General features: G+C 48.9%; 2 protein-coding genes and 1 long non-coding RNA gene across 8 annotated transcripts; 2 read left to right on the forward strand and 1 right to left on the reverse strand.

Moving 5' to 3' along the window:
• Nucleotides 1–1,406: 1,406 nt before the first annotated feature.
• Nucleotides 1,407–15,330, reverse strand: MRRF (mitochondrial ribosome recycling factor). Of its 6 annotated transcripts, none has more exons than XM_010397852.3 (7): nt 15,247–15,330; nt 14,300–14,508; nt 13,894–14,049; nt 12,555–12,673; nt 9,688–9,779; nt 4,016–4,175; nt 1,407–2,591 (listed from the first exon to the last, which is right to left on the reverse strand). In XM_010397852.3, the coding sequence occupies exons 2-7, from the start codon at nt 14,448–14,450 to the stop codon at nt 2,514–2,516; spliced, it is 756 nt and encodes a 251-aa protein (XP_010396154.1). In that variant the 5' UTR covers nt 14,451–14,508; nt 15,247–15,330; the 3' UTR covers nt 1,407–2,513. The 6 variants fall into 6 exon arrangements, with proteins under 6 accessions (XP_010396154.1, XP_010396156.1, XP_010396158.1 ...); XM_010397854.3 differs by having other exon boundaries at nt 14,300–14,511; nt 15,247–15,294; XM_010397856.3 differs by lacking the exon at nt 15,247–15,330 and adding an exon at nt 14,814–14,991.
• On the forward strand, nt 6,475–12,561 carry LOC109144394. The gene is made up of 3 exons (XR_002045152.2): nt 6,475–6,566; nt 6,851–6,960; nt 12,230–12,561. It is a non-coding gene; the product is annotated as an uncharacterized LOC109144394 (long non-coding RNA).
• On the forward strand, nt 15,322–27,334 carry RBM18 (RNA binding motif protein 18). Its single transcript, XM_010397858.4, has 5 exons — nt 15,322–15,532; nt 21,159–21,285; nt 22,100–22,186; nt 23,956–24,041; nt 25,405–27,334. The coding sequence occupies exons 1-5, from the start codon at nt 15,420–15,422 to the stop codon at nt 25,562–25,564; spliced, it is 573 nt and encodes a 190-aa protein (XP_010396160.1). The 5' UTR covers nt 15,322–15,419; the 3' UTR covers nt 25,565–27,334.

Raw genomic sequence — 27,334 nt, forward strand, 5'->3', positions numbered from 1 at the left:
CCTTGGAGTTTTTCCTTCCCTTTGCCTCCGTTTCGCGTGTCCCTGCAGCCACGGGGCTCAGTCCAGGAGCTGGCAGGATCCCAGTGTCTGCCCTGGTACTTGTCCAGCAGCTTGGAGCAGATTGGAACATCCTGGTGGAGCTAAGTGTGGCTTTGGGCAGCCTGGGAAGGGCACAGGTCTGTCCCGAGCAGGGATGTGCACAGGGATGTATTCCTCATGTTGGGAGTGTGACCCCCTTGGGGACCCCCACCCCTCCAGGCCACAGCAGCGCCCGCCAGGTGGGAACCTGCTGGTGCCCCAGATCCACAGGTGCTGTTGGGAGAGGGGTCCCTGCGAGGGCAGCGGGGTGGGGACAGCCCAGGGCACAGCAGGGGGTCCGGCCATGGCCCTCCCTCACCCCCTGCCCTGCACCGCCTGTGGCATTTGCAGCCAAGACCAAACCTTTTGGTGGCCGATGTGGCGTCACCGACACCAACCCACAGGAAAGCAGCCCAGCCGCTTTCTGGCCCATGTCCCTTCCCCTCCTGGATTATTTGGCACAGCTGGAGCTCCTTTCCCACCCGCCAACAGCATCAGCTGCAGCTTCTTATCAACTCTGGGTGCAATCCAGGCTGGAACCAAGTGAGAGGTTCCTGCTGGTGCCAGTGGAGGAGTGTTTGAAGCAGGCAGAGCTTGTGCTGCAGCTCCTGATGTGGAGCAGCAGGTGATTTATACTGCAAAGGGAAAGTGGGACCTCTCTAGGGCTGCCCTGTGAGCCAGCTGGTGGTGAGTGCCTATTCTCTCTTCTCCCGGGTGGTTCTGCTGTGGTTCTGTGGGACTGGAAGGTACTGGGGCTGGTTTTTTCTGCTTGTCCTGCAGTGCAAGGTCCCACAGGGAGCAGGATGGACTGTGAGGGCACAGCTCCCCAGGTTCACATGCCATCTGCCCTGCTTTGGTGGTACCAGGACTGAGAGCAGTTTCTGTGGGCCCTGTGGCTGTTCCTGGCTGATGCAGGACACAGGGCTGAGGAAGGGATGCAGGTAATTGGGCTCCCCAGCCACTCAGGCAGCTCCGTCCCCAGCCCAGGGCCAGAGCAGTTTTACCACAGGTTTTATTCCTTGTGAGGTGCAGTGGTAAATATCTGGGAAATTCCTCTGTGCAATGACCTCCTGCAGCTCCACTGCCTGCCTCCACCAGCCCCCTGCTGCCACCCCAAGGGCTTGGAGAATGGGAAGAGGCTGGAGAAACCTCCACAAGCAGCAGCAGTTCTCCACCTGCCCTGGCTTTGTGGTGCTCCCAGCTCAGCAGCTGCTGCTCCTGGGCAGGTATCAAGGAAACCCTTCCAGCCCTGGCTGCTGTGGGGATGCTGAGGCTGCAACAATGGCAAAAAACAGCCCAGTTGATAAATGTCAAAAGAAATCCAGTAATCGGCTGAAAGCAATTTCCCGAGCTGTGGAACCGCCCTGGGCTTGCCATCTTCCTTTATTCATTTATCATGGTAAGGGCTTTGGCCAAAATACACAAAGCAGAGAAATTGTTGACATGTGGGGCCCTAGCAGAGCAAATCCTTCATCCTCCTCCCCCTCCCCACGGCACACAAACTAACTTTTGGGGAGTTGTTTATTTAAGGAGTGCAGAGCACTCGCTGCTCTTTGAACCCAAATGCCTTGGGAGCAGGGCTGGGGGGCTGCCACCACCTTCCTGCTCCTGCCACCACCGAGGCCGTTCTGCTGCCCTCAGGAAGAACCTGCTCACAGTGAGGAGCTGAGCAGTGGGATGGGCTCAGGACCTGCTCTACTTGTACCTCCTCCAGCCCCTAAACTGCGGTGCCAGACACTCACACGAGCTTTTTGTAAATGGCTGGGGATGCAGATGCTGCTTTTGGGAAGTTCCTGTGTTGGCTTTAGGTCTTCTCAGATCTGGCTAAAGCAGCTGTGCTGACAGCTCTGGTTTCACTTCTCTCCCCATGAAGCCTTGGCATCCACAGAGCCCCTGTCCCCTGCCCACCCTGTGCTGAGCTCCCTCATCCCTTCCCACTCTGCAGCCATGGCACGGGGCAAATGCTCGCTTTGGAGCACATGAACCCAAGGGAACACACCAACCCGGACCTGGCTGTTGCAAGGCTGCTGCTCCACACCTCCTTCTGACTTTATTTCAAGCAAAAACAAACGCTGAGGTTTGCAGCAGGACAGGCAGGGTTCCTCTTGTGCGTGGTCCTGGCTCCAGGGGGCTGATGGTGCAGGGCACAAACAGGCCATGAGGCGAGCAGGGCAGTCCTTCCTCTGTGCCTCCAGCAGTTTCCAGTTCTCCTTCCTGATATTTTATTTTTGATCTCAGTTTTTTCAATTCTGTTCCCGCCTAAATGAAGGACAAGCAAGGAGAGCTTCCCCCCTCCCTTCAGCACACCCCAAGGTGGCCAAAGTGAGCAGCCAAGGCACAAAGCTGCTCGAGCTGCCCCTGCCCATCCCTGAGGCTGCTGGGGTGTGTGGCAGTCCACTCCTCCTCGAGGGGGAGTGTGGCCATTGGGATGCTGTTTATCCAAGCAGCTCCTTGGTCTTTGCTGCCAGCAGCTTGTCCATCTCCGTGGAAGCCTCATCTGCCATTTGCTGGATCTGTGGCAAGACAGTACAAATCAGAGTTCTGTGGGAGGTGGTGCCACAGTTCAAAGGGAAAGGAGTGACTGAATCACCCTCTGGAACAAAGCTTGAAGTCCCAATAAAACCCCAACAGAGCTGGGGCAATAAATGGCTTTTCATCGGGATTCCCACCAGCCCTCAGGGAATTTGTGCCAGTGTGGCACCCAAGGTGTGAGAGCAGGGACTGGTCAAAGGCTCTGAAAAGAGATGCCCACACAAGCTCCTGGCTGAGCTAAGTGGCTTGGTCAGGTTTAACAGAGACTCAGGGCAGAGACCTGCTGGTGCTGGCACCAGGGAAGAGGAGCTGTTACCTCCTGCAGCACTATCGGAACACAGCGGTAACAGCCTGTGCACGTGCCAGGAATTCACACATCATTAACAATCTGTTCATTTCTTGTAAAAAGAAAATGGTGATTGCTCAAGCCCTGCCCAGGAATCAGCTCTCTTGGTAACAAGAAATGGGCATGGCCAGTGTGCAGAAGAGATGAAAATGTGCAGGCAGGTAAAGACTCGAGCACACCAGGGGTTATGCACTGGTTTCACAGGATTAACATCTGCTTGTTCCCAAGGTCTGACAATGACCTTTGCTCATGATGAAAAATTTGGGTACAGGAAGAAAATTCCACTGGAGATGTTACCTCTACCAATGCAGAAAACCATCTGTCTGCTCTGGGAGAGCTGCTTCCCAACAGGATTTGGTTACAATGGCATGGCCATTTTTCCTGCTTGCACAAACGCTCTGTATATCGATGTTTATTTTTGTGAGCACACAGAGAACTGTCCTGGAGCATTTGTGATGTATCTAACTTTAGCTGTTAATAAACAAACAGCTAAGAAGTAATGGCCTGCCTTCAGAGGCATCAATTCAGCAGAACACTTAGGCTTGTGCCTGAGTTTATGCCCAAGTAATTGACTTTAGTGACATCTGCTCTTAGGGAATTAGGCATGTGCTTAAGTATTTTCCTGAATTGGAGCCAAAAACGCAGAACAGAGATAATCTTGCAAGCCTTTTCATTAATAACAACTGGAGCAAAGCTCATTAACACCAGTTTGCAGTGGCCAGGCACTGCATGAGTGGTGGTACAGCTGTGGTCGTGGATTGTTTTGCTCCCTAAATTCTGCTGGTTTATGCAACAATCCCTCATAGTATAAAAGCTTTTAGGGGAATTTTTTTTCCTGTGTCAGCTTACAATCATTCATATCATAAATCTGGCTTTGAGATTGAAGCCCCAAATTTCACAAAGCAGATACAAATGTCATTGCCAACTCCAAAAATTCATCCCAGGGCTGCCCATTCTCCCACTGGGTTCTCCGTGCTGGGGATTTGTCAGCAAGGGCTGGGACAAACACACCACAGAGCTGTGAGACACCATCATATGGCAGAAGGAAAGAAAAGTTACCTGCTTTTCCAGCAGCCAGATGGTATCTTCTGACACTTTGTTCTTGAACTTCTTTACCTGGGTGATGCTTTTGCTTCGCACCTTTCTCAGGGCCTCTTTGGACTTGTTGGTGGACTGCTTGGCCAGCTTGACCAGGCTCTCCCTGTGCTCTCTCGTGACTCTAGGAGAGAGAGGAGAGGAAAAACACCAAAAGGAAAAGCAGTGTCATGTGTAGCACAGCCAGATTTATTTTCTGTGAAGGACTCTGGGTAAATGAGTGAGCCTCTCCAACTGGTGCTGTCATGCCCAGGGACACACAAAAGCTTCTGGTTTTAGATGGAGCTGGCTCTGTGTGGAGACCCTGTGTCATAGGGCAGAGGGACTGAATAGCTCAGGGCACGTTTTTATTCTGCTGTGGTCCACCTGAGAAAATCTGCCAGCTCTGCACAGCATCCCAGGGAAGCAAGTCTGGAGCCTAGAATGGAAAATTTCCAGGCCAGCCCTAAGCTGGGGATCTTGGACTGAATCTTGCTTTGTAGTTGTTGCTGCAGTGCCTGAAAGTCATCTTGCAACGTTCAGACTTTCCTTACTTCCTGCTGCCAAAGCATGTGTGGGAAAGAGGAAAAATCCAGCTCCAGACCCGAAAGATGGAACTGAAAAGTGTCACCCTAAAAAGCACAATCCTGCAAAGTTGGGAGGATAAGTCTGCTCCTGAAACCTGGATTTGTCTCCCTGCAGCTGAAGAGCCTGAATTACGTACCTGGAAGCTACAGAGCTTTTCTTTCACTCAATCTTATTCCAGCTCACCATGACCTGGATTTCCCACCAAGATGATATGGACACCTGGTTTGACAAGAGGATGCTGCTGGACATGGTAAGCCACAGGTAACTCAGCAGAGGAGAATTTCAGGTGAACCTTCCCCCTGATGTGAGACCACAAGAAAATGTTCAATTTTCTATCCCAAACTAAAAACTGGTGATGAGTGGGTCTGGCCATCAAAAAGGCTCAGGAATGGCTGATGTGTCCCCTGAGCTCGGGTCAAGCTCCAGCACCTACAGCTGACCACTGTCAACTGCTGGTGCTTAACAATAATATTTAAATTATTTTCAAAGCTCTTGGAGTTTCCAGACTGCCTGGAGAAGGAAAACCTTGGTGCACTCCCTGAGACTCACTAGCAGGAGAACGCGTGGGGGTGATACTGCAAAATAAACATTTCACAGGAGTATTTAGAAATTGGCTGCAGCAGCCTGGGTCACCAAAACCCTGGGGCCAGGACTCTTTCCACAGAGAGCTCAGGAAATGTGGGATGAGAGTCCCTGGGCTCTGCCCCACAGTGGGTGTGAGTTACAGGGGGCTCTGGGGGCACAGCTGGACCCTCGGCCTGTCCCCACAGCCAGGTGTTTGGCAGCAGTGTCTGCAGAGGCACTGGCCTGTCACCAGCCATCCCTATTTCACAGTGCCAGAGGGAAGAGGCTTCCCAGAACCAGTTAGCACTTACAGGAATTTGGGATCGCTAGGAAAGCTGGCAGACCCAGAGAGCAGCACCCAGCCCTAGAACCCAGGGCAGCCCGGCCTGTCCCTTTCCTGCTGAGGGACTGTGGAGGGAAGTGCCAGGGAATGTCACATGGAATCTCAGAATATCCTGAACTGGAAGAGTCCAACTCCTGGCCCTGCTCAGAACAACCTCAAAATCCCACTCTGTGCCTGGGAACATTGTCCAAACATTCCTGGAGCTCTGGCAGCCTTGGGGCCGTGCCCATTCCCTGGGGAGCCTGGGCAGGGCCCCACCACCCTCTGGGGGAAGAGTCTTTTCCTCATCTCCAGCCTAACTCATCTCATGTGGCAGGAGGCTTCTGGTCAGCAGAGGCTCGAGCCTGGCCCAAATGCCTGACCAGGAGGAGCGAGCAGGGACCCTCGTGGTTCCCCTGCACCCCAACATCGACACCTCTGGGGCTTCTCATGTCTGACCTCCCAGCCAGAGCCCCACGGCACATCTGGAACCCCCAAAGCCGGCTCACAGGCACAGGTCTGCATGAGGTCACGCTCTCAGGCAGCTTTTTGGGGGGGTGGGGAGTCAATCCTGGCTGCTCAGCCTGGAGGAGGGAGCTGGGAATCTCTCCCATCTCCTGCTGGGTGGGAGGGAGCCGCTCGGCAGCAGGGCTGCTCAGCTGTGGGAGCCCGAGCTCGGCGATCCGAGCTGTGCCGAGGGTATCACTCGCCTGCCCGGGGCTGCCGAGCCTTGAAGGAAATGTTTTTGTTTATGCAGCGCTGCCAGATTTCCTCTGCTTCTTGGCACTGGGTCACAGCTTTCATGCCTCCTTGTCTGTCTTTATTAACACCAATTTCTTTTTATCACTGCGCAGTGCCGGGGAGTTTCTCAGCGGGTTTTATGTTCCAGCCAGACTGTGTGTAAATTCTCAGCAATGTTACCAATAATGCCAGAAACGGACACTTTTCCAAGCAGATGCTGTTTCTGGTTAAGGAATCCATCAACACGAGCCAGGCCCGAGGTTTCTAAGGACAGTTGTTTTAATCCTGCCCTGAGATCTGGGACTTTTAAGCTGGTCTTAGGTATGTTTTCTTTTCTGTCTAGTAACCATTGCCCCTACCCCCTCTTAAAGCCAAAACAAAGTGTGAAGTGAACTTGGGGAAAGTGTGTCAGATGGGGAATGAGGACAAGGTTCCACCCAGCTGCCCTCCCCTGCAGCCCATGGAGCACCAGGGTCAATCCCTGCCATTCCCCCAGGGACAGCCTTGTCCTGCCTGGACCAGGGCAAAGCCTGCTGAGTGACATGTCAGGGGGGTCACAACACACACCACACCACAAGGAACATCTTTTTTTCTGCCTCCCCCAGCTCCAGGGGTTTAAGCACTGCAGCCCTCCATGTCCCACCCCTGCGTGTGGCAGAGCAGACCCTCAGAGAGGATATGACCCAGCTCGGCTCAACACAAGACACTTCTCTTGGTAAGAGCAATTTCTGTACCTCCAACACCAGGAATTTCCTGTGAAGGAGAGGGATTAGTTAAAGGAAAGCAGCTAAACTAAACACTCTGCATTCATAATTGCAGATAAACACAGGGTGCAACATTTATTGCTCAATAAAAGGCAAGCGAGAGGCTCCTGACGATGAGCAGGAGCAGCTCAAAACAGCTTTGGGGTGTTTTCACATGACATTTTTTGGTCCTTTCTCCCCACAGTAGGTATCTTTGCGTATTTCTTAAAGGCCAAAGGGAAAAAAAAGGACTCACAATGAGTCATTAAACTTTCAAATGAGTCATCTGGCTTTCAGTAAAGCATGTGTAAAAATATTACTGATTTACAAACAATATCCAGTGTAACACAATGGGTCCAAAAAAGATGAATCTAAAAATGAGGCAATACCATAAAAGACAAGGTCAGGTCAAATTCGGCCAAGAGATCAACCAATACAAACGTTCCCATGGCTGGTTTTCTTTTTTTTTTTTTTTTTTTTTTTTTTAAATTTTTATTTTTAAACCCTCAGAGGTTACTTTTTAGGCAAATAAATATTGCCTATGCAGTGCTAGCCACACAAACAGGAGAATGCCTTGGGGAGCAGAGGGATCCTGGCACAAGTAAACACCAACGATACGAGTGTATTTTTTCTGTTAAAACTGCATTGCAAAAACTAAACTGATAGAATAAATACTGAAAAGCAAGCTCCATTTTTAAATGCTCTGTTGAAACACTCTGGAGCACAGATGGACCTGCACAAGGGAAAATATGACATGTGTGTCCAGCTGACAGGTCAGTCTAAAGAGTGGTTTTAATAACAAGTAAGGACAGTTTGGATTTGGTTTTATTTTTACCATGCCTCCCTTCATGAAAGAACCAAAGTCTGCAGAACCAATATTAATATTGTCTCTTCATTTCTGATTTGTTGCTTATTTTGCACACCTGATGTAATTTTGCAGTTTCACTGCATCTGTCTGTCATATATTCTTTCATGAAGTGCTGGAAATAATGCAAAACTTTGAAAACTTAAAAAATTAAATGAGGGATATAATTATTTCTGCCCTGCCTTTTTCGTTAGGGGGCTTTAAAAGGCTGGAACGGTCTGTTTGTCTTTTTGATAAGTGGCTGAAACTCCCAGAGCCCCAGACATGTAGCTAGAGAGCAAAAGGGACTGGAGATGCCAGTGAGGGCAGACCCCCAGGGCACAGCTCTCAAGCCAAAATCCTTAACTCAGGACTTCCCAGGCTCCCAAGCAGCCAAGAAGGGACCAAGAGCTGCAACCCTGACACAGGAGAGGAACACGGGAGCACACGAGGCAGAGCTTCCCTGGGAAGAGAAGACTTGTTTTCACTCTGCAGCACCACAGAAGATAGTGACAGACCGTACACATTTGTTTAAAAACACGGTATTTTGTTAAAGCTTGGGATTTGCAGTTTTGGAGTTTCCTCCCCTGCAATTCGTATTCAAGGATGACCCAAGTGCCCATTAACAATCAAACCACTGTGCAGCAACCCGGGAGCCTCAGCAATTACGAAGATAATGGTGCCCTCCTCCTCCTCTGCCTCCTCTCCTGAGGAATGGGGGAAGGGCAGGGAGCACAGGGAAAGAAAATCAGCAAATAGAATGATAATGTCATTCCCTCTCACCGACAGCAACGGAAGGCTGCAATTAGACTTCTCTGATCAAAATGCTGGGTAAAATTCCACAGAATTTTTAAAGGAGATTTACAGCACAAGAAATACCTGGTTCATCATTACCAAGAAGTCACCTGCTTGTGCAAGGAAGTGCACGTGCAAGGGGTTTGTGCACATCCCGTGTGGGAGCTGTTTGTCTTTACCATGGTGTGAAACCACGCCCAGCCACACCTGCCCAGGGTATTCAGATGCTCCATAAGGTCTGAGCACCCACAGGAACTCATGACTTTTCCTTGTGCCACCCAGCCCTGTGACAGGCTCTGTGTGCCAGCGAGTGGAGCTGCTGGGAGCTCTCTAATTTCATCTGAATGGACCCCCATTCCAGGCAGAGCCAGGATCACTTCTCCTGATCCAAACTGAAGCACGGATGCAGAAGTACCTCCTGCCTTGTCCAAGGGCTGGGAGACACTTGTGCTGGGTGAGGGAAGTGATGCTCAGCCCTTGCCCAGGGGGAGCCTGTTTTTCCAGCCCTATACCAAATTTTCCACACAGCCATCAGTTACACACTGTGTATTACACAAAAGTGTGAGCAGATTTTTCTTTCAAAGCTATAAATTTCCTGCCTCTCACTTTCATCAGTTCCTTTTAGTGCTCTCTGCAGCAAGGTGCTACTCTCCCCTAATACTACAGGTTCACTGCTGCTGTTCTGCGCTGGTGTAATTCCAGGAATTTAGAACAGGGCAGCAAAGAATCAGTCCCTGAATTAAAGCAATACAGTTTCAAAAGCCTTTGGCTCTCTCTTTCAAAGTGCTGCAGCCAGCTAGGACCAAGCTTCCTCTGCAGAGGGAAGATGAAAAATAAGACCAATCATCAGATGCCAAGATGTGGTGACTTAGAGCTCAGACACTTGGGAGAGGTTTCACAAGATGCTTTTAAGGGCTCTGATTTTTTCCCGAACCTGAACTCTTTGGAAGGCAGCTGCATGGGGATATGCAGCAATCATGCATGTTTACCCTCTGAAGGGGACTCACTGCAACCTTCTGTGTTATCCTGCATGATGATGAGCTCGGGCATCAATACTCACTTGGGAATTGGCACCCGAATCATCGTCCCGTCCACCTCTGGGTTCAGGTTCATGCCACTCTCCCTTATAGCCTTCACAGCTGCAGCTGTGCTCTGTAAAACAGATCAAAAGGTAAAGGGAATTAGGAAATAATCATTCCCATATGCCAGAACTCTGTCAATAGTTGGCAATCCATCTCCATGGAACATGGAAACATTTACTTCTGTTACCAGTAAGATCAGGAAGTTACATTGGTGCAGAGAGCTTTGATCAAACCAAATGGGAAACTACGGCCGCTCGTATTGGGGTAGGGGGGCGCGGAGGGGGAGAGGGGAAGCGAAGCAACAACAAAAGAAAACTGTTTTGCTTCTTTGAAACTATTTGAATGGTTTGAGGCAACGCAGAGTGAAACCGCAATAAATTCCCAAGGCAGGGCCTGACTGTGGCAAAGGAGATGAAAGATTCTGAGCATTTAAAAATTCCAGTTGAATGTTTCCCCCTAGAAATCACCCAGTGCCAATTTTGAAACCTTAAGGAACTTAACTACTTCAGCACTACAACCTGACCACAGGACAGCAGGGCAGTAGCAGATGGCTGCGAACCAGTGCCTGTGCCCAGCTCTGTTTATTTTACAGCTTATTACTGAGGATTAACTTCTCGAAACTCCCCCGCTGCTGGCTGACACCCTGCTCTGCTTAGAAGGTGGGGTGGCAGGTTTGCCTGGTGACTGCAAGGTGATTAAAAGGCTTCACCTCCATCACAGGGTGCGGGTGGTCCTCTACAGTGTTCCATGCTTTGGGGTTAAAGCGGAGTTTGACTGGAAGCTCCCACAGGGCTCTGCCAGGTCACTTCATTCTCGACTCTGAAAAGCCCCAGGAGTCTGTTTTCCTGTGGCACTCACATCTCCTACTAGGCACGATGCTATTTCTGATACTCTTTGCCATCATTAACTTTAGCTCCAGGCTGCTGCAGTATTTATGTAGCTTAGACTGTATTTATAAAGCTCAGCTTTTGCCAACTGAGGCACAAACTAAAACTCTGCAGATTTGTTCAGGTTCCTGATGTGTGACATCACTGAATGCTCTGTTGGTGTTCTGTAGGAGACAACTGCTGTCCCCTGAAACTACAAGGGCAGAGAAAATGCAACCAAAGTGATCTCAGCACATTAGGAATGTAAATGTGTTATTCCGTGGACAGTGCTTGTTCTGCAGGAAAGAAAGGCTCAGTAAAAGCTGAGTTGTTTAACATAAATATTGGAGGAGATAGAAGAAGAGGAAAATAATGAGAGAAGAAAAATATTGCAATATTGCCCCCATCCTCCTGCAGCCCATGAAAAAAATAACTGTATTTAAAAAAAGTGGTGTTTGGTTTTGTAACTCTTGGGAAAACAGACTGGCTCTGCAAGTCCTTTTCTATGATTATTTTATTTCTCAGACTCTTCAAGCAATTTTATTTGCTTCTCAATGTCATGAAGTACTGACTATATGCTGTAAATAATGACATCAAGTGATTGTGTCTGTGATGGTTTTAGTTCAGTCTATCACAAAACAGGTATGGGTATAAAACAACAGTATTGAGAGAAATGGCTCAAGTGACAAGTGGTCCTTTGGCTTAAAAATCAAATGTAGGCAATGCTATGTAGAGGAGATTTAATTTCTCACATGCCCATTTCTCAGCCTGAGCTCCTGCTTGGACATGGGATAAGCCATGGAGGGGCTTCCCCAGCCCTCTCAGCGCCGACACTCTGCAAGACCTTGCTGATGAGGGGCCTCCATTCTTCAGAGCCTTTATGCACATGGGATACACTTTAAGAAACACTTAGGCATCAAGTGCCTTACACTGACCTCCTCTGAGACTTTGCTGACTTAATTAATTGGGGAAAGCCTTTGCAAAATAAATAGAGATAAGCCTTGGCAAAGCTCCAGCCCTGGAGCGGGATGAATCGTTAACCTCACGCTCGCTGCTGCTCCCACGTGCTCGGCTCCGTCGGTGGGACCTGCTGCAGGGCATCACAAGGGCTTGATCCTGAGCTGGGATTTGGATTTGCTGCCTCATTTAGGGGCAGGTCTAAGGCTCCTGCAGAAAATTAACTTGTCTCTCACAGAAGATAAATCAGAGCCTCGGGTTCTGACCTGGAGGTGCTGCCAAGAGAGGAGCTGGCCAACCTCAGCAGTGCCCGAGTCAAGCTCTTTGACAGCACTTAGCATGAGCCAGCTCAGTCCCACCAGGGAAGCTGTTCAGAAGCTCACAGGCTCCATCAGCAGCTTCTCCCATGAACTCTCTGGGGTATCACAGCCCTGGTGATACATAAGCAAGTTTCAGAGGCATCTGATGAAGTCCCCAGCAAAAATTCCAATTACACATCTGGTTCTGTGCATGGCTACATCTTGACAAGGAACTGAAATAAATACAATGGGGCTGATACAGCATTGCAGCCACGTGCGCAGTTCAGGTAAGTTTGTGTGTGCTCAGGACTTCCCATAAATGCATGGGAAATGGGGAGGGGTGGAAGGGCACAGGTAATCCTGGCATCTGGTCCATGATGCTTCATGTTGTTTTGCAGATCCAACTGAGGGGAAAGCACCTGCAAAGCAAATCCCCGTAACCATGGCACTCCTTGGATACAACCCTGAGAGCAACCACAGCACTCCGTAACTCTCCTGTGACCCTGCGCTGCTGCAGGTGAGCTGCTCTGGGAGCCACATGGGGCTGGGGAGTTGCTGTCAGCAGCAAAATGCCCCTTCTGTTCTGTGTCAGCACAAAGTGACACAGCCCAGCCTGAGTCTGCAGCCCTGCCACGTTTGACTGATTTTGTCTAAACGCTCCTTTGCTCAGCATCAACCTGTTTGTTCCCATGGCAATTATCTCCCCTCCCAATGTCCCCTTACCTCTGGAAAATCGGTCATGTTCACTATCATAAGCTGCGGTGACTTCTGTGAGATCTGCCCCAGCTGGTTCAGCGGAAACTTCCCATCTTTTGTCATCACAGTTATGTGATCCAGGGCCCCTCAAAAGAACCAAACACAGGGAGGTTCAGTGTGATAAACCAGTGTGCAGCGACGCTGAAGAAAAACACATCCACACTGTCCCACTTCCCTTCTGCCATGCAGAATACAGAGGTTACAAAGGAAAAAATGGTGTTTATTCAGACTTCAGGTGCTGTTTGTGTTCAGGCATCCCCTGTGTATTCACAAGCTAAATATTTCAAAGCTGCTTTAAAGCACAAAAACATGAAAACAAAACTCTTGTTTGTTTTTGCTGCTAGAATAGGAAAACTAAGCAGGATTGTTAAGAATTAAAGGGAAATGGTTATTTTTTAATTCTTACAGCTTAAAGAAAATCAAAATGTTGCCATAAAAATCAAGACAAATATTGTCTTTAACTTAGCAGTGCTCTCTTAAACTCCTCTTTTTTTTCTCCAGGCCCCCAGAGGGGTGTTGTACACTGCCTAATTTAAAGTATTCAGTTTCTCCCTGAGCTACTCTTAATCTGCTCTCTACTTTCTGCTGCAAAATGTTAACAGGCCAAAAGGCACATGGGACAGGAGGTACTTTATCAGTGCAATTAAAAAAAATACCTATGGTTCAAATAAATAGTTAAGAGACTGAGCTATGCTTTCCAGCTCCATTAAAGACAGAAGTGCCCCTGCCAGAGCTGGGGTGGTGAATGATTCAAACTTGGTCATTGTTTAATGTTAAATTTTATCCCTGAAACTTGATACACTTACAAATGCGTATGTTCAGAGTGTTACGGTAACTGCAGCCTAGTCAAACATATTCACATTCCTTCCTAAAACAAAAAATCCACTACATGAACGAGGCCTGTACAGGTCACTACCCACAAAGATGCACAGCAGAGAAAAAGTTTGTATATGCCAGACACCAGCCCAATGGCAATTTCCAAAAGGCTAATTTAATGGCAATTGGATTTTTCCTGCCCTACTGCACCATTAGCTGACAACCTGCTTCTCCATCACATCTGCAAACAGTTCAGTTAGACACTTTTGACATCTCCCACTTAAAAAAGCTATTTCCAGGAAGCTATTAACAAAAATGGATTCTTCCTGGTCAAGCTCAGGGTGAAGAAAGCCTCTAGCTGGGGATGTCAGGGCTGTAGCAACTGGATGCCCAGCGGATAATTCCAGGAAAAAAAAACCAATTTTGGAAAAATTGGAGTTGTCCGCTACTAGGATTTGTATCCTTATTTACATACAAGGAAGTTACCAACCTGGTGAGGTTCTAACACTGAGACTTCTGCTGAAGTCTTCTTTCAGAGCTTCTATGACTGCCTGCATGTCTTCACTGGTTTCCTCCAAATTGATAATATCCTCAACTAGGGCAGCACTGATATTCACTTTGGCTTGACTCTGCCCTTTACCTTTAGCTGCAGATTACACAAAAAAAAAAATTAGTTTCTACTTCTGACAAGTTAGTTAGAAAGTAGAAAGAAGGTATTAAAGGCCTGGTCAGATTTACAATTGAGTCTAAGATAAACTGAAGTAAAACCAAAGTAACTGTATTTTCTAATGAGTAAAGAGCTCAGCACTTGAGCATGTTAGCCAAAATAAATAAATATATAAAATTATATAAATATTGAGAGATTGCAAAACCATGAAAAAAACAGTTGTTTTTACCTTTTTTGGTAGCCAGCTGTCTGCTCAGCAGCATCTGCTGGACACAGGCTGGGCAGCCTCTGGGAGCCTGGGGCAGCCACCTGGTCATGGCAAACGAGGACCGGTGCAGCAGGGACGGGAGAGGGCGGAGGCACCTCAGTGCCAAAGCCATTGCTCACAGCTCCTCTCTGATCCACGTGGAGAAGAGAAAGGCAGGCGGGCTGCTTGCCCTGCTAAAACCAAACAGATTCAGGTCTTAGTGGCGGCTGTGGGGGCAAGGTGACAGCTCAGTGATGTGGGCAGCAGGTTTGGGGTTCTGCAGTGACCAACGGGAAAAAGTGAATAGGGGTCGGTGGCTTCCAGCCCGTGCCCACGGTATCAGCATGGCCTTCACACATCTGTCCAGACGGGTCTGACACAAAAACCACGGCTGCTGAGCGGGGACAGCTCACCACGGTATCTATCGGGTGCTTGCACATCAGCTGGGCCGAGACTTTAATTTCTGTCTCACGAGGCCTGACACCTCCACACTCACAGGGTTTATTCATTCCAGCCTCGGCCGTTCGAGGCTCCGGGGAGTTTTGGCAGCTGCGGCTCTGCTGCGCTCAGAGCTGCGGCAACACCGACGGGACTGGGTCCCCGGGGTGCTGCCGCGGGCGGCCACCGGAGGAACCGGCCCTCCCTGCGCCGGGGGCACCCGACCCCTGCCCCTCCTCCCCGGTGCCGGTGCCGGTCCCGGTCCCCTCCGGTGCCCCCGGCCCCGCACAGGCCCCGCCCCTCGGCCCCGCCCACACCACCCCCCGCTTCTCAGGACGCCCCGGCCCGCTGGCCCCGGTGCCCCGTGGAAAGCCGGGTCGAGGACCGGGCATCGGGGGCCGGCGATCGGGAATCGGGGTCGGGGATCGGGGCCCGGGGGCGGTGAAGGGGAGGGGAAGGCGGGGGAGGGCGGGCGCCAGCGCCTCGCTCACCGTCACAGCCCCGCGCGTCCCAGCAGCGTCATCGGAGCGGGCCGAGCGTGACGTCACAGAGCGGCGCCAAGGGCGGGGCGAGGCCTGCGCGGGCACGGAGCGGCCGCGGCCCCGCGGGGGTGGTGAGAGCGGCCCGGGCCGCCCCCCGCGCCACCCGCACCCTCCGCACAGCCATGGAGCCGGGCCGCCAGGCACTGCCGCTGGAGAACGCTTCCATCCTCTCCGAGGGCGCGCTGCAGGACGGGCACCGCCTCTGGATCGGCAACCTCGACCCCAAGATCACCGAGTGAGTGACCGCGCGGCACCGCCGCGATCCGCGCCCTGCGGAACCCCCCGGGCGCCGCCCCCGCAGCGGCGCCGCCCCGGACGGGGCCGTGTTCCCGCATCAGCACCGAGCCCTCCCGGGCGGTGCCGCATCGCCCCTCCTCGGGCCCTGCCCTGCCCCCAGGGCCCAGCCTGAGCCCGAGCACTGCTCCATCTCTGGTACCAGCACCTCTCCGGGGTGTTGGGGGTGTTCCCGTGCCCGGCAGGCAGCACAGGCTGCTGTAGCACTCCCAGCTCCTGCCTCTGCCCCGCAGCGAGAGGTGACAGTCGCCCACTCGAGCAGATTTGCACTCTGAGGAGCAGCCCGTGCCTGCTGGGCGCTGATGCAGGCAGGGAGTCGCCTAAAATGTGGGTGTGTCTGTACGTGGGGTGTCCCCCACAGACCGAGGGGCTCAGAGGCAGGTCCTTGGCTCCTGCAAACAGCACCCACCCCCTGAGACGCTGCTCGGGCTGGGAGCCCAGGGGCTGAAAACATCCCTGTTCTCTAAAGTAGGGAAGTGTAGAATATCAGGTTGGAGACTTCCAGGGTGACAGCAGTACAAACAACGGTAAAGCAAGGCACAGCCCTGGAAATTGTAACCCCGAGTGGTTGGGGTTTGCAGAGAAATGAGAGTGGGCAGGGAAGACCTGACAGCCAGGGATCTGTGTCAAACAAGAGCCTTGTTTTGGTATTTTGCTGGGTGTGAGTTCAGCAGAGGAGAGTGGCTGGAGCAGTGGATGGTGGGGAGTGGTGGGCTTGGCTGCTGTGGTGGGTAAGTGCATGAATCAAACACATGTGTGAGCATTTTGTGTTTTCTCCAGGCTACAGATAATTATCTCCTGAGCAAGCATAACATTTGAACAGCTAAATTGTCAAGGGGACATGATGTGCTGTCCAATATTTGGATAGTGTGCTGTGAAATCACTAGGTTGTAGAAAAAGGAAAGCAAACCAAAACAATTTGGGCTTTACACACTCATAACAAACAAGCATTTTTGATTAACTATTGTGTGTGTCTGCCGTGGAATACTTTTTCTTCCTGGTTCTTTTTGTGTGTGTGCAGGTGCTGGGGTTTTATTCTGAGTGTGGTTCATCTGAACAGAGCAGCTCCCTAATAGCCTCTAAATGGAATCATTAATGCATTGTGATTTCAGCCATTCAGCTTGGGGAGGTTTCTGCATTAATTACCACGTCTATCCCACAGCTCTGTTACTGTGGTCTGTCCACATTCACTGACCACATACAATTAGATATAGGAATTCTTGAATGTTGTTTGCTGGGTCCTTAGGGATTCAGGAACTGGGTTAGAGTGAGGAGAGGAATGGAGGACGTAAGTGCATTGGATCCTCCACTCCCCGGGGTGATCCTCAGTGCTGTCAGAACCGTTCAGTAGAGGTTGCTCCTTTTAATCTTGGCCAGATAAGTCATAGCTTTATATGGCAAAATTTACTGCTTTCATCACTTGGATGGAAGTGAGTTTGGTGTTTCCTCCAGGGTTCTCAAACCTAAAGGGCTTCCATGCTCCTGAATGTTTAAAGTTTGCCCAGTGATGAGTGACAGTGCTTTCTGCTTATTTCAGGCTTTATAATTCTGTGTCTTCCTTTTTGTTTTGCTTTAAAATGGCTCTTCTCTCCTGCAAATGATATTGTATGTCCATTTCCTTGTGAATAAAGGAAGAGGAAGCTCCTTTTAACACATTGTCAATGTAGAGAAAGTGTGTGGTCAGTAAGTTTCTATAAATCATCTTGACCCTTTTTCTCTCATGCTAAGGGCTTACATCTCTTGTTCTAGTTGTTCCTCTGAATTATTCCTGTTGAGGTTATTATTCACATGACTAAATCAAACCCCTGAAAACGAAATGTTTCTGCATTTGCTGCTTTTATCTGTTTTTAAAGAGTTGCCTTTGTTATTTCTATGTTGGATTTGTTTAAGACAGAGTAAGGTTGATTGACTTGTTGGCAGAGTTAATAAGTGGTTGTGACACTCTCAAGCAGAAATGAGATCAAAAAGTCTTGAATCAATCCAAGACTTCCATTTAAAGAGCAAACTGTAGCTGCAGTCATGTGCTGGGGCGTTACACATTGGAACACAAGCTGCAGGAACAGGCATTTATAAATGTAGGGCTGCCCACAAATTACAGCCTGGGAGCTGATGCTTTTGGGAGGTTATTGCACACCCTGAGTGACTGTGACTCAGCTGGGGGTGCTGGCATACCCTGTGCACTGGGTTACAGTGGCTCTTCAACTGGGCATTCCTCCTTGCTGGTAGTGTTTGTGGGTGACTTCTTTTATCCAGCATCCTTGAAGGGATTGTCTGCCTGTGGAAGCAGGTGGTGTTGGGAGTCTCCTGAGTGTGTGCTTAGCAGCTGGAAGGAGGAGGGCTGGCACCAGGGGACCTCACAGCTGCTGCTGACAAAGGACGGTGTCTCCAGGCGATCCAGAAGCTGTGAGGTCCCTGCCATGGGGTCTGCATGAGGAGAGCAGCAGGTGGTTCCTTGTGGTTTGGTGTCACCACTGTCACCATGGGCATCTGGTGCAGCATTTGTGCCCCAGCTGCACAGCAGGGCAGGGGCTGTGCTGTGGCTCAGCTGTGTGATCTCATCACCCCTCAGTGCTCCCATCCCGTGGGGCAAAACCACGTGGTTTCGTTACCTCTGCGTGTGGCAGGTGGGGTAGAATCCCTCCTCTGCCCAATCCTGTTTGTAAAGCCTTCTGAGACCTTTCAGGGTTTTGGACAGGCAAAGATTTCATTTTCAGCTCTCTGGTTCACATTATCTGATTTCCCGTAGCCTTTCAATGCCCATTCATTTTCCACGGGTATGAAGTAGCTGGTGTTCAACTTCCTCAGCTGTTGTGCTGCTTGTCGAGGATCCCATCTCGATGAGTCTCACCTAGAAAACAATGTGTGCACAAGCTGTTGTTACAGACCCCCGCTGGCTCCCAGTGGGGCAGAATTCCTCACAATAATAGTTTTCGCATGTGGCCCGGTCCCCGCGCGGGATCCTTGGGACAGCATTGTTCAGAGGAAGCCTTGCCTGCGTCTGAATAGCGCTCGGGGTGCCAGGAGGAAGAGAGGAGGAAAAGGAAATGGGGGAGCTGCAGGTTTGTCTCGCATTCACATCAGATGACAGGAAGTGGAGATGGAGGTTGGCCGCGGGATCTGTGCAGCGTGGTGGGGCCGCAGCGGTGCCAACAACTTCCAAGCTCTGGATGACCCACGTTGTTGCCATAGTAAAGCTTTTTACATCTTCTCACCTTTTTTTTTTTCATAAGGCTTCAGGTTTTCCATGACAGTTTTCTTCTTCGGTACCTCTTGGCCTGAAGAACTACTTGTCAAGTTACTGTTAATGCCCTCATTATTTTAACAATAACAAACCATAATCACAGCCTGAAGTGTTAATTACACGAGATTTGTGAGCTGTTCCACCTTGAGGAGGTGACCTGCAGTTGTAAAATTGCAGGCATGGTTGGAAAAAGGATTCTAAATAAAATAGATGACATAAGTTGCTTCTAGACTGTTGATGAAATTTGTTTTAAAGAAGCAACTATCACCTCACTGCGAAGAAAGTACTATTTGAACACAGATGCTCTCAGAAAAAAAACACCCCCAAAGAGTTCCTTTTGGCAAGGCAGCTGCAAGGTTTTTAGTGCAGAACTCAGGGAGAATCTTCCCTGCCCTTCCCCTGCCTCTGTAATGGCCAAAAGGGCAACAGCATCCTGGTGGTAAGGACTTTATTTCCATACTGCTGAAATTCCGAGGGCTTTTTTGTAGCAGTATGTTTACAGAAACAAACCTGAGGTGCGTTTACATATTTTGGAGGCTCTGGAAGTCCAACATGTGGAGTTTTTTATACATCATGTCTCCAAAGTCAGTTTTTCACTTGCACATCTGTGTCTGCTTGTTGGAAGTGTGAGGTGGTGAAATTTGGCTACTGTGTAATCAGCTCCTTTTCTTCGCCCTGCTCTTTTGTGTTTCCCTTGCTTTCTGAGCAGAGTTTGAGAGCTCATGGGCTTCTTGGAAGACCATGCACTTCATCTGTATTCCAAAGGATGTAGGAAGCCTTCCATAATCAATGACAATGTGTGTGTTCCCCCGGGGGATAACTTGGCCCTTCTGCACCGCTCGTCTGTACACACGCTGCACCTTCACCTCTTTAAAAGTGCACATCCTGAATGTCCACCGTGACCATCCTGTGGGATGACTCACATTCCTGGAACTTTCTTGCCTGGCTTCTGAGGCTTAACAAAGGGCTAAGGCCCTTTTCACACATCCTATCAGGCTTTATTAGGAAAAATGTTGTCTGCCCTTCCCATTTGGACGGTCCCTGTAGTCGCCTGGTGCACTTGGCTGTCTTGGACCACTACTGACCATTCCTCTCTGGACATGGGAGGTTTCATCCAGTGCCTGGTGTTATCCTGGTAGGCTCTGTGAGCTCTGAGTGTTACCTTAAACACTAAAGATTGGGGTTAGACTGTGTGGTTTGCTAGCAAACACTGTACAGCTGCTTGGGAGATGAGTCCTGTGTAAGACACCCTTATTAAACACTTAAATAATCCTTAGAGGCCAGGGATGGGGTCAGGCGGTGAAGGAACAATGAGTGTCACTTTTCTCCTAGGCCAGCCAGTGTTGTTAAACACTTCAATCCCAGGGAACCAAAAAAAGCTGCAAAGAACTTGCAGGATTAGATGTGGCCTGTACAGCAAATGTGCTCCTTGTTTTAAGTTGCTCAATGCAGTAGATACTAAGCAGACAGATTTACTCTGGCTTTCCCCAGTTTTATTGGAAACAGCACACTCCCCACTGGATGGCAGGAAGATAATTGGCTAAAGAAGTGTCTGACTTCCATGAACATGTCACTGAAAAGCTGTCTGAGCCAGAAGCACTGGCAGATTTGGGCTGGATGATACTGAGGGCTGGCCGGTGCCTTTGCCTTTTTTGTTGAGGTCTACTGGCAATTCCTGGCTGCAGGTTGTTCTGTTTATTCTTCTGTTTTCCTACATCCCCATCTTTTCCAGGCAAGTGTCTGTGTGCCCTGGGGTGTCCTTGCCAGTGCACTGACACTGGTTGGCACAGGGAAGGGATGAGTTTGTGCAGGGAGAGGGAGGGCAGCAGGAGGAGCAGGATCCTGAGGGATGCAGGGTGCTGTGGATTGTGGGCTCAGACTTCTTGTGCTGGGAGAAGAATACAGGGGGAGCTTCAGGTGGTCACATCAGGGCTAGAGAGGGGGAGACAGGAGGGTTATGTTTAAAAGCAGGAGTGATTTAGTGAGGCAGGAGGCAAAGCCCTCCCAAACCCCTTGGGAGTCATTGCATAATAGTCCAAAAGGCAGCTATTAATAGATCTTCTGTGTGCCCTTCAGCTGGCACTGCTGGGAGGGAGCTTTGTGCCTTGGGGTTTTGGAAAGTCACTGGTAACACTGCTCAGAGCTGTGGATGCTGAAGGGGTGCTGCACAGGGCACCCACTTCTGCAGGGAGTGGGGAATGTGTGTGACTCAGCTGAATGTGTTGCTACCAAGTGTGAGCTGCATGTGTGTGTGTCGGGGGTTCCTCTCTATCTCCTCACTGTCAGTGGGATGAACCATGTCACAAATGTTTTCTTTTCTCTTCAGATACCACCTCCTCAAACTCCTTCAGAAGTTTGGCAAAGTAAAGCAATTTGACTTTCTCTTCCACAAGTCTGGTGCTCTGGAAGGGCAGCCGAGGGGTTACTGTTTTGTCAACTTTGAAACCAAACAGGTAAGTTGCTCTTTATCTAAAGTTCTGATACAAATGACTGACTTCTTTCCCCTTATTTAAAACTACAACAGGAAGGGATAAATTCAGTACTTTGTCTACACAAACCCACAGATTCTAACAGCTCTGCTCTGTCACAGCCACTTTGTGCCTGCTCCTGGAAGTAGCAGTAGTGATTCTCCTCTGCTGTCTTTTCCTGAATTCTGCTTTTTAATGCTAACCAGAAAGGGCCAGTTCTTTGGTCCATTTTGCAGCTGGTGATAAGGATGTCAGAAGAGCCCTGACACTGTGCATTAGCTCTAGAAAATTATTCATAGCAAGGTGGAGCAGCATTGCCATAAATCTTCAGCTGCTGTGAGTCAGGTTTTATGGGAGTGTCCCAAAACTGCTGAGCCCAGAACAGGACAGAGTGGATCATGGTCCCAGTGCACAGGAGCAGGGTCTGGACTGAGCAGGGGTAGGTGTTAATGACACACAGGTAACCTCTGGAATGAGTCACAGTGTTTTCTCCTGCACCAGAAACCTTCCTCCAAATGCTGTTCCCAGGGCCTCCATGTTTGGTATTTTCAAAATTGAGTATTTTCCCCATTTCGTCCCCCAAAACAAATGAAAGAATTAAACAGCAAGGCTGATAAAGTCTGGTTACTGGGAGTCTTTTGAAGATATCCCTAGATTGGGATACAGTGGGATAAACTTTCTGTGCTGTCAATGAGCTGTACTTACAGTAGGCTGAATAACAAAGAAAAAAAGGCTCTTTCCATGTAAGTCAGTTTTGAGTAAAGGCTTGGTTTGTTTATGGAGCTGTCTTCCTGTGCAGGAAGCAGAGAAGGCAATCCAGTGTCTCAATGGGAAGCTGGCCCTTTCCAAGAAATTGGTGGTGCGATGGGCACACGCACAAGTCAAGGTAAGCTGGTTGCTGGAAAGAAGAGTTGCTTTTAGTTTGCAAAATTGAAAAACTTTAATACTAAAGCTTTCTTATCAAGTCTGTCTTGGACTGGCAAAAAATAGTTTCAGTCTGTTCTAGGAAATAACTTGGAGAGTTGATGTTTACAATCTACAGCTTCTCCTGTCTACCCAAACTGTGCTGGATTAGCTGTGAGTGAGGACAGGCCCTTTAACCTGGGGTTCTTTGGGAGGGGGTTTCTGGTCAGAGCAGTGTGAACAGATTACTTCTATAAATGTCCATGTTTTAACTTTTCCCAAACTTAGTGAGTAATTGGCTGGAAGTTTGAATCCTTCCCTTTGTGGTTTTCTGGATAGGAGAGGTATGGAAATTCCCAATTACCGGTTACTGTGTTACTTTGTTCCACTTCTGAAAGCACTTATGCGGCAGCAGCTCTAATTAGTTTTGACTTTAAAGTAACATACTCTGCATCTAAGCTAAATATCCTTTTATTCCTTGTTCTGTCACATAAACAATCAAGTTTTTAAGATTGACTTAGGCAGTACCTTCTGGAACATCCTTATTTTAATTTTTTTTAATTCTTGTCTTGTTTCTCCTACAGTTATTTACTATCTTGTATTTGATAAAGCAATTTATTTTGAATAACTTTCTTTGCAGATAAACAGATTTTGGGGGAGGCAGAGAGGAGATGCTTGTTGCTATTTTCTTTTGGGTAGTTCTCTTTTAGCGTGTGTTGATTATCCTCCAAGCAGCTTTCTGCTCTGTCTTATCAAGTATATTAGTGCAGCTGTTTCGGATGCTTAAAAAACCAGACCAGGTATCTTCATTAAAGGAGACCACATTGTTTTAGTTACTGACTTCAAGGGCTCTTGTCTGCACATCCAAGCTTGTGCAAATCCAGTCTCCATTTTCTGTAGCCGTGGAGCTACTGGAGTGCCACGTGCTTCCGGATGCCTGAGGAATGATCAGGCCACGAAAGGAGTCTGAGCTGGAGGAGTGAGTATCTGCCCAGCTGCTCCAGGGTCTGGGGAGCAACATGCATAAATAATCACCTCGGTTCACATGGCATTTTCTAATCCCTGAATGGAAAGACTTAACAGCACAAAACTTTGGCTTATTGTAACAAGAGTTTGTTTTAGACAAGACCAGCACGGTGCTGAGCAGCTCTGAGATGAGTGGCCAAGGCTCACTAGACGCTGTCAGTTTGAGCAGCTCTGCTGAAAAACAAACCTGACTCTGTGCCAAGCGAAATAAGGAAGCAGAACACTGCAAATAGTTCAGGAGGCCCGTTGCCCACAGAGATGACAGACTCACAAGCTGCCTTCTACAGAAAGGAGGTGGTTCCTAACTGGGTCTTTTTCTTTTCTTTCCCACCTTTTCTCCCAGCACTGCCCAGTTCCGTGCAGTCATGTGCTCGGGTTACCTTCTGGCTCTGCACATAAAGAGCATAGCAAACAGTACAGTAGTTACCTTCAAATTTACCATCTTTGCTTCCTGCCTTACATAGAGGGGAACAAGAAGTGACAGGATAAGGTTTAAGGATCCACAGTACAGTGCACATAACTGTTCAGTATCCAGTCTGCATTCCATGTTGGTACTAACCAAATACTGTGGTTGGGATTTCTTTCAGCGTTTGGCCATCAAAATCTTTCCTAGCAAAAGCTCCACAAAACCTGAGGCTATGTTAATCCAGCTTTAAAGTCCATCTGTGGGAAATGTTTCTTTGTTCCTAATTGCAGCTGACTCAGTCCTTGGTCTCTTGCTTGCAGAGATATGATCACAATAAAAATGAGAAGATCCTTCCAATCAGTCTGGAGCCGTCTTCCAGCACAGAGCCGCCCCAATCCAACCTAAGGTAGGAGATGGGTTGGGTGAGAGGTGACCCAGCTGTGGGGCTGGCAGGGAACCAGCTTCTTCCCTTTCAGTAAGATTTAGAGTTGTTGGCATTGTTTGTGTTAAAAATCTAGCATGGCAAAAAAGCTGTTTTTGAAAGGGCAGTGCCTGTGAAGTCACTCACTTGATGGGGGATACTTCAGACTGGAAGTTTATTTTCTAATGTGCGAAGCCAGTGGCTGGTAGGAAGGGAATGAGGTGAGGAGGGGAATTGGGAATGTGTAGCACTCCAGCTCCCTTGGCCAGAATCACTGCACTTCATGTGGATTTCAGTGAGAGGGTTTTTACTGTACTAATTTGTTTCAGCAAAATGCTTATGAGCAAGAAGTTCTACTATAGTGGCTGAAGATTAAAACAAAATCACGGGTAGTACTTCGCATAAAACTATTTTTTTTGGTTTTTGTCAGTGGTTTTTTGCCTGTGTAGGTCTTGTCTGTGGGATGTAGTTAAATTCTCCAACCTCTGCATTTACCTAAAGCACATGGTGCTGCTTTGCTAATTCAGTTTGTTTGAAAGGGTGTGTGGTTTTCCTCTGTGTTCTGTCACTGGAATCCTGTGAGGAACCAGGACCAGATTAATGCATTTTCCCAGAGATAAAATGAGCTTGGAATTCAGAAGTAACAGGCTAGGAGGTAAAGAGCAGAGGGGTTTGAGTCATGCAGATTGTTAACTGCATCAGTGGCACAAAGGGGTTGCTCTAGTGAGGATGGATGGTGCAAGAAGCCACCGCGGGGAAGGGAGCATTCCTCCCCGTCCATACCCAGTGGAGGATAGTGAATAACAAAAGTCCTAGGAATTTGGGGTGTAACCTAGGATAGCTTCTCCCTTTGGGATAAACCCTGCTAATGCTGAAATAATGTTTCTTCCTGACCTAATTGGAGTCTGGGGTTTTCCCATCCCGAGCGGGCTGTAGCTGGGAGGAAGTCTGGCTTTCATTTCTCTGCTGTTCCCAGCAGCCTGCTCCGAGCTGTGCTCTGCTGCACATGCTCAGACCTCCTGAAATGACATCATTTCACATGAAGTAGGAAGGCTTGTCGTGTTCTTGTCTCACTCAGCGTCCTCAAGAAAGCTCTGAATAGGTGCAGGGGCCGTTATTTTGGGGTGCTGAGGTGTCCCTTGGAGGAGCAAACCCATGCAGAGGTTGAAATGCAGCAGTGTGGGCTCTGGGCAGTGCATTCCTGCTTCACTGTGGATGCAGCAGTGGGGGCTGTCTGGCCCCTCCTTGTGCAGTGAGGATTCTCATGTCAGCAGAATCTCTGGATTTCTGTAGTTGGGTTTCATGCTAAGATCAAGCTCAATTTCCCTTCTGCTTTTTCTCTTTCCAGTGTCAGTGCAAAAATAAAGGCCATTGAAGCCAAGCTGAAAATGATGGCAGAAAATCCAGACGCAGAATATCCTGCAGCACCTGTTTATTCTTACTTCAAACCACCGGATAAGAAAAGGACTACTCCTTACTCTAGAGCTGCCTGGAAATCCAGAAGATGATGCTTATGAGTGGATGATGGTAGCAAGAAACACTGCTTTGTATACCTGGAGTCCTCCAATGCTTTTGTACTTTTGTAGAGTGGGAAGGACGATGCCACCTGAGCAGGGCACGGCCAGCACAGCCCTCTGTCACACCTGAGGGTCTGTGCCTCCTGCCAGTGCAGCTCACAGCTGAAGGCTGTTCAGAGAAATAGGTTCCCTTCAAAGCCTCTGATGAACACACAGGCAACCTCTCGTTAAGTGTGCATTCATTAGCCAGATTAGAAACAGTAACCAGCATTCGGAGTAAAGCACATCCAAAAATACTCCATTTAACTGATTACTTTTTAAAGTATTTTTGAACAAAATGTATTCCAATTCGTGTTTTAATGGAAGGGGAAGCACTTGGTTTTGATTAACATGTGCTGTAGTTATCATGGAAAAACTTTTTCATCTCAATAAAACTCATTTTAAATAGATCTTGCAACACCTTTAGTAACTGTGCATGCAATATTTTATATGCACCAAAGCCAATTGATTTTGCATTTTGATTTGCAGACTCCAGAATGTTACTTTATGACGTGATAACCTTAAGCTAATGACACAGCACAGGTATTTTCAGTGTCATTTAGGCTGTAGGTGTGTGCCTGCATGTAGGAATTAGTGTATTTACAGACCACTGAGGTCTGTGCTGTGCCCTGAGCTTTGGCATTTGTGTTCAGTGGTCCCTGACGGTAGCAGCTCCTCATGAGCCAGTTGTGACAGTGTGAGAGTAACTGCAGCCTCTGAGACATCTGCCAAGCCATGAGCCTGGTGTTTGCCCCCTGTCCTGCCCAGCTTTGCTTTCCACTGGCTGGTCGAGGTGGTCAGCTGCCTCTTGGTGTGAGGTGGCACCAGTGTTTGTGGTGAGCTGGTCCTGCTGTGAGTGGGATTGCCCCAGGGGCCAAGTCCACAGATCTGATGGAAGGCATTGCTCTGAACCATCTGATCCGCAGCACGTTTTCCCCCTAAATGTCTGCAAAATAGAAATCTGAGGAAAAAACATCTTCTGGCAGCGTTTTCTCCTTTGTGCACACAGTGCTGTGACTGCATGTGCCAGGGGGATGTCAGAGAGCTCACGTGCTCAGGTCCAGGTGACACTGGTCTGATTTTCCAATGTTTGCCCTCCCCAGCCCTGTCAGACCTCATCGGTCACTCTTGAGCTGCTCCCCCAAGCTGCTTAATGGTGGTCTCAAACAGGAGGAGGAAAACAATTTGGAAACAGACCTGGTTTGTGCAGGCAGGAGTTGCTCAGTGGCACAGCCCAGGGAGGTTTGTATTCCTGCAGCAGCAGCACACCTCCCTCCAGGCAGAGCTCGCTTCCTGCTGCCGAACCGAGCACCTGGAACGGAGCCGTGCCTGTCTGTGGTGGAGGATTGTTGAAAGCCTGAATTGTTCAAAAGTAGGTCTTGTGCTGTTAATGTTTGTTTCCTAGTTTTTGGGTACCTGAGTAGAGGGAAAAGTGCTATTCTTGGGAGTTTGTACCCCTCTGAATGTCAGTGACACCCATTTGCATTTCTCTGTGAACAGCCTGTGTTTGTTCCTGCGTGGTCTAACATTTGTAGCTTTCCGGGTCTGTATCTGCATTGTTTAGAACAGCTCTGAATTCTGTTCCCATTAGGAATTTAGAAGATACCTGATTTCAAATGGGTGTGTGGCTGTGCTCCCATCAGAAGCATACTTTGATATTTATTTGTATTTAAATACAATTTGTTGAAATTCTTACAGCTCTAAATAAACATTTAAAATGCA

The sequence above is a fragment of the Corvus cornix genome, chromosome 17, assembly GCF_000738735.6.
Source record: "Corvus cornix cornix isolate S_Up_H32 chromosome 17, ASM73873v5, whole genome shotgun sequence".
Classification (NCBI taxonomy): Eukaryota; Metazoa; Chordata; class Aves; order Passeriformes; family Corvidae; genus Corvus; species Corvus cornix.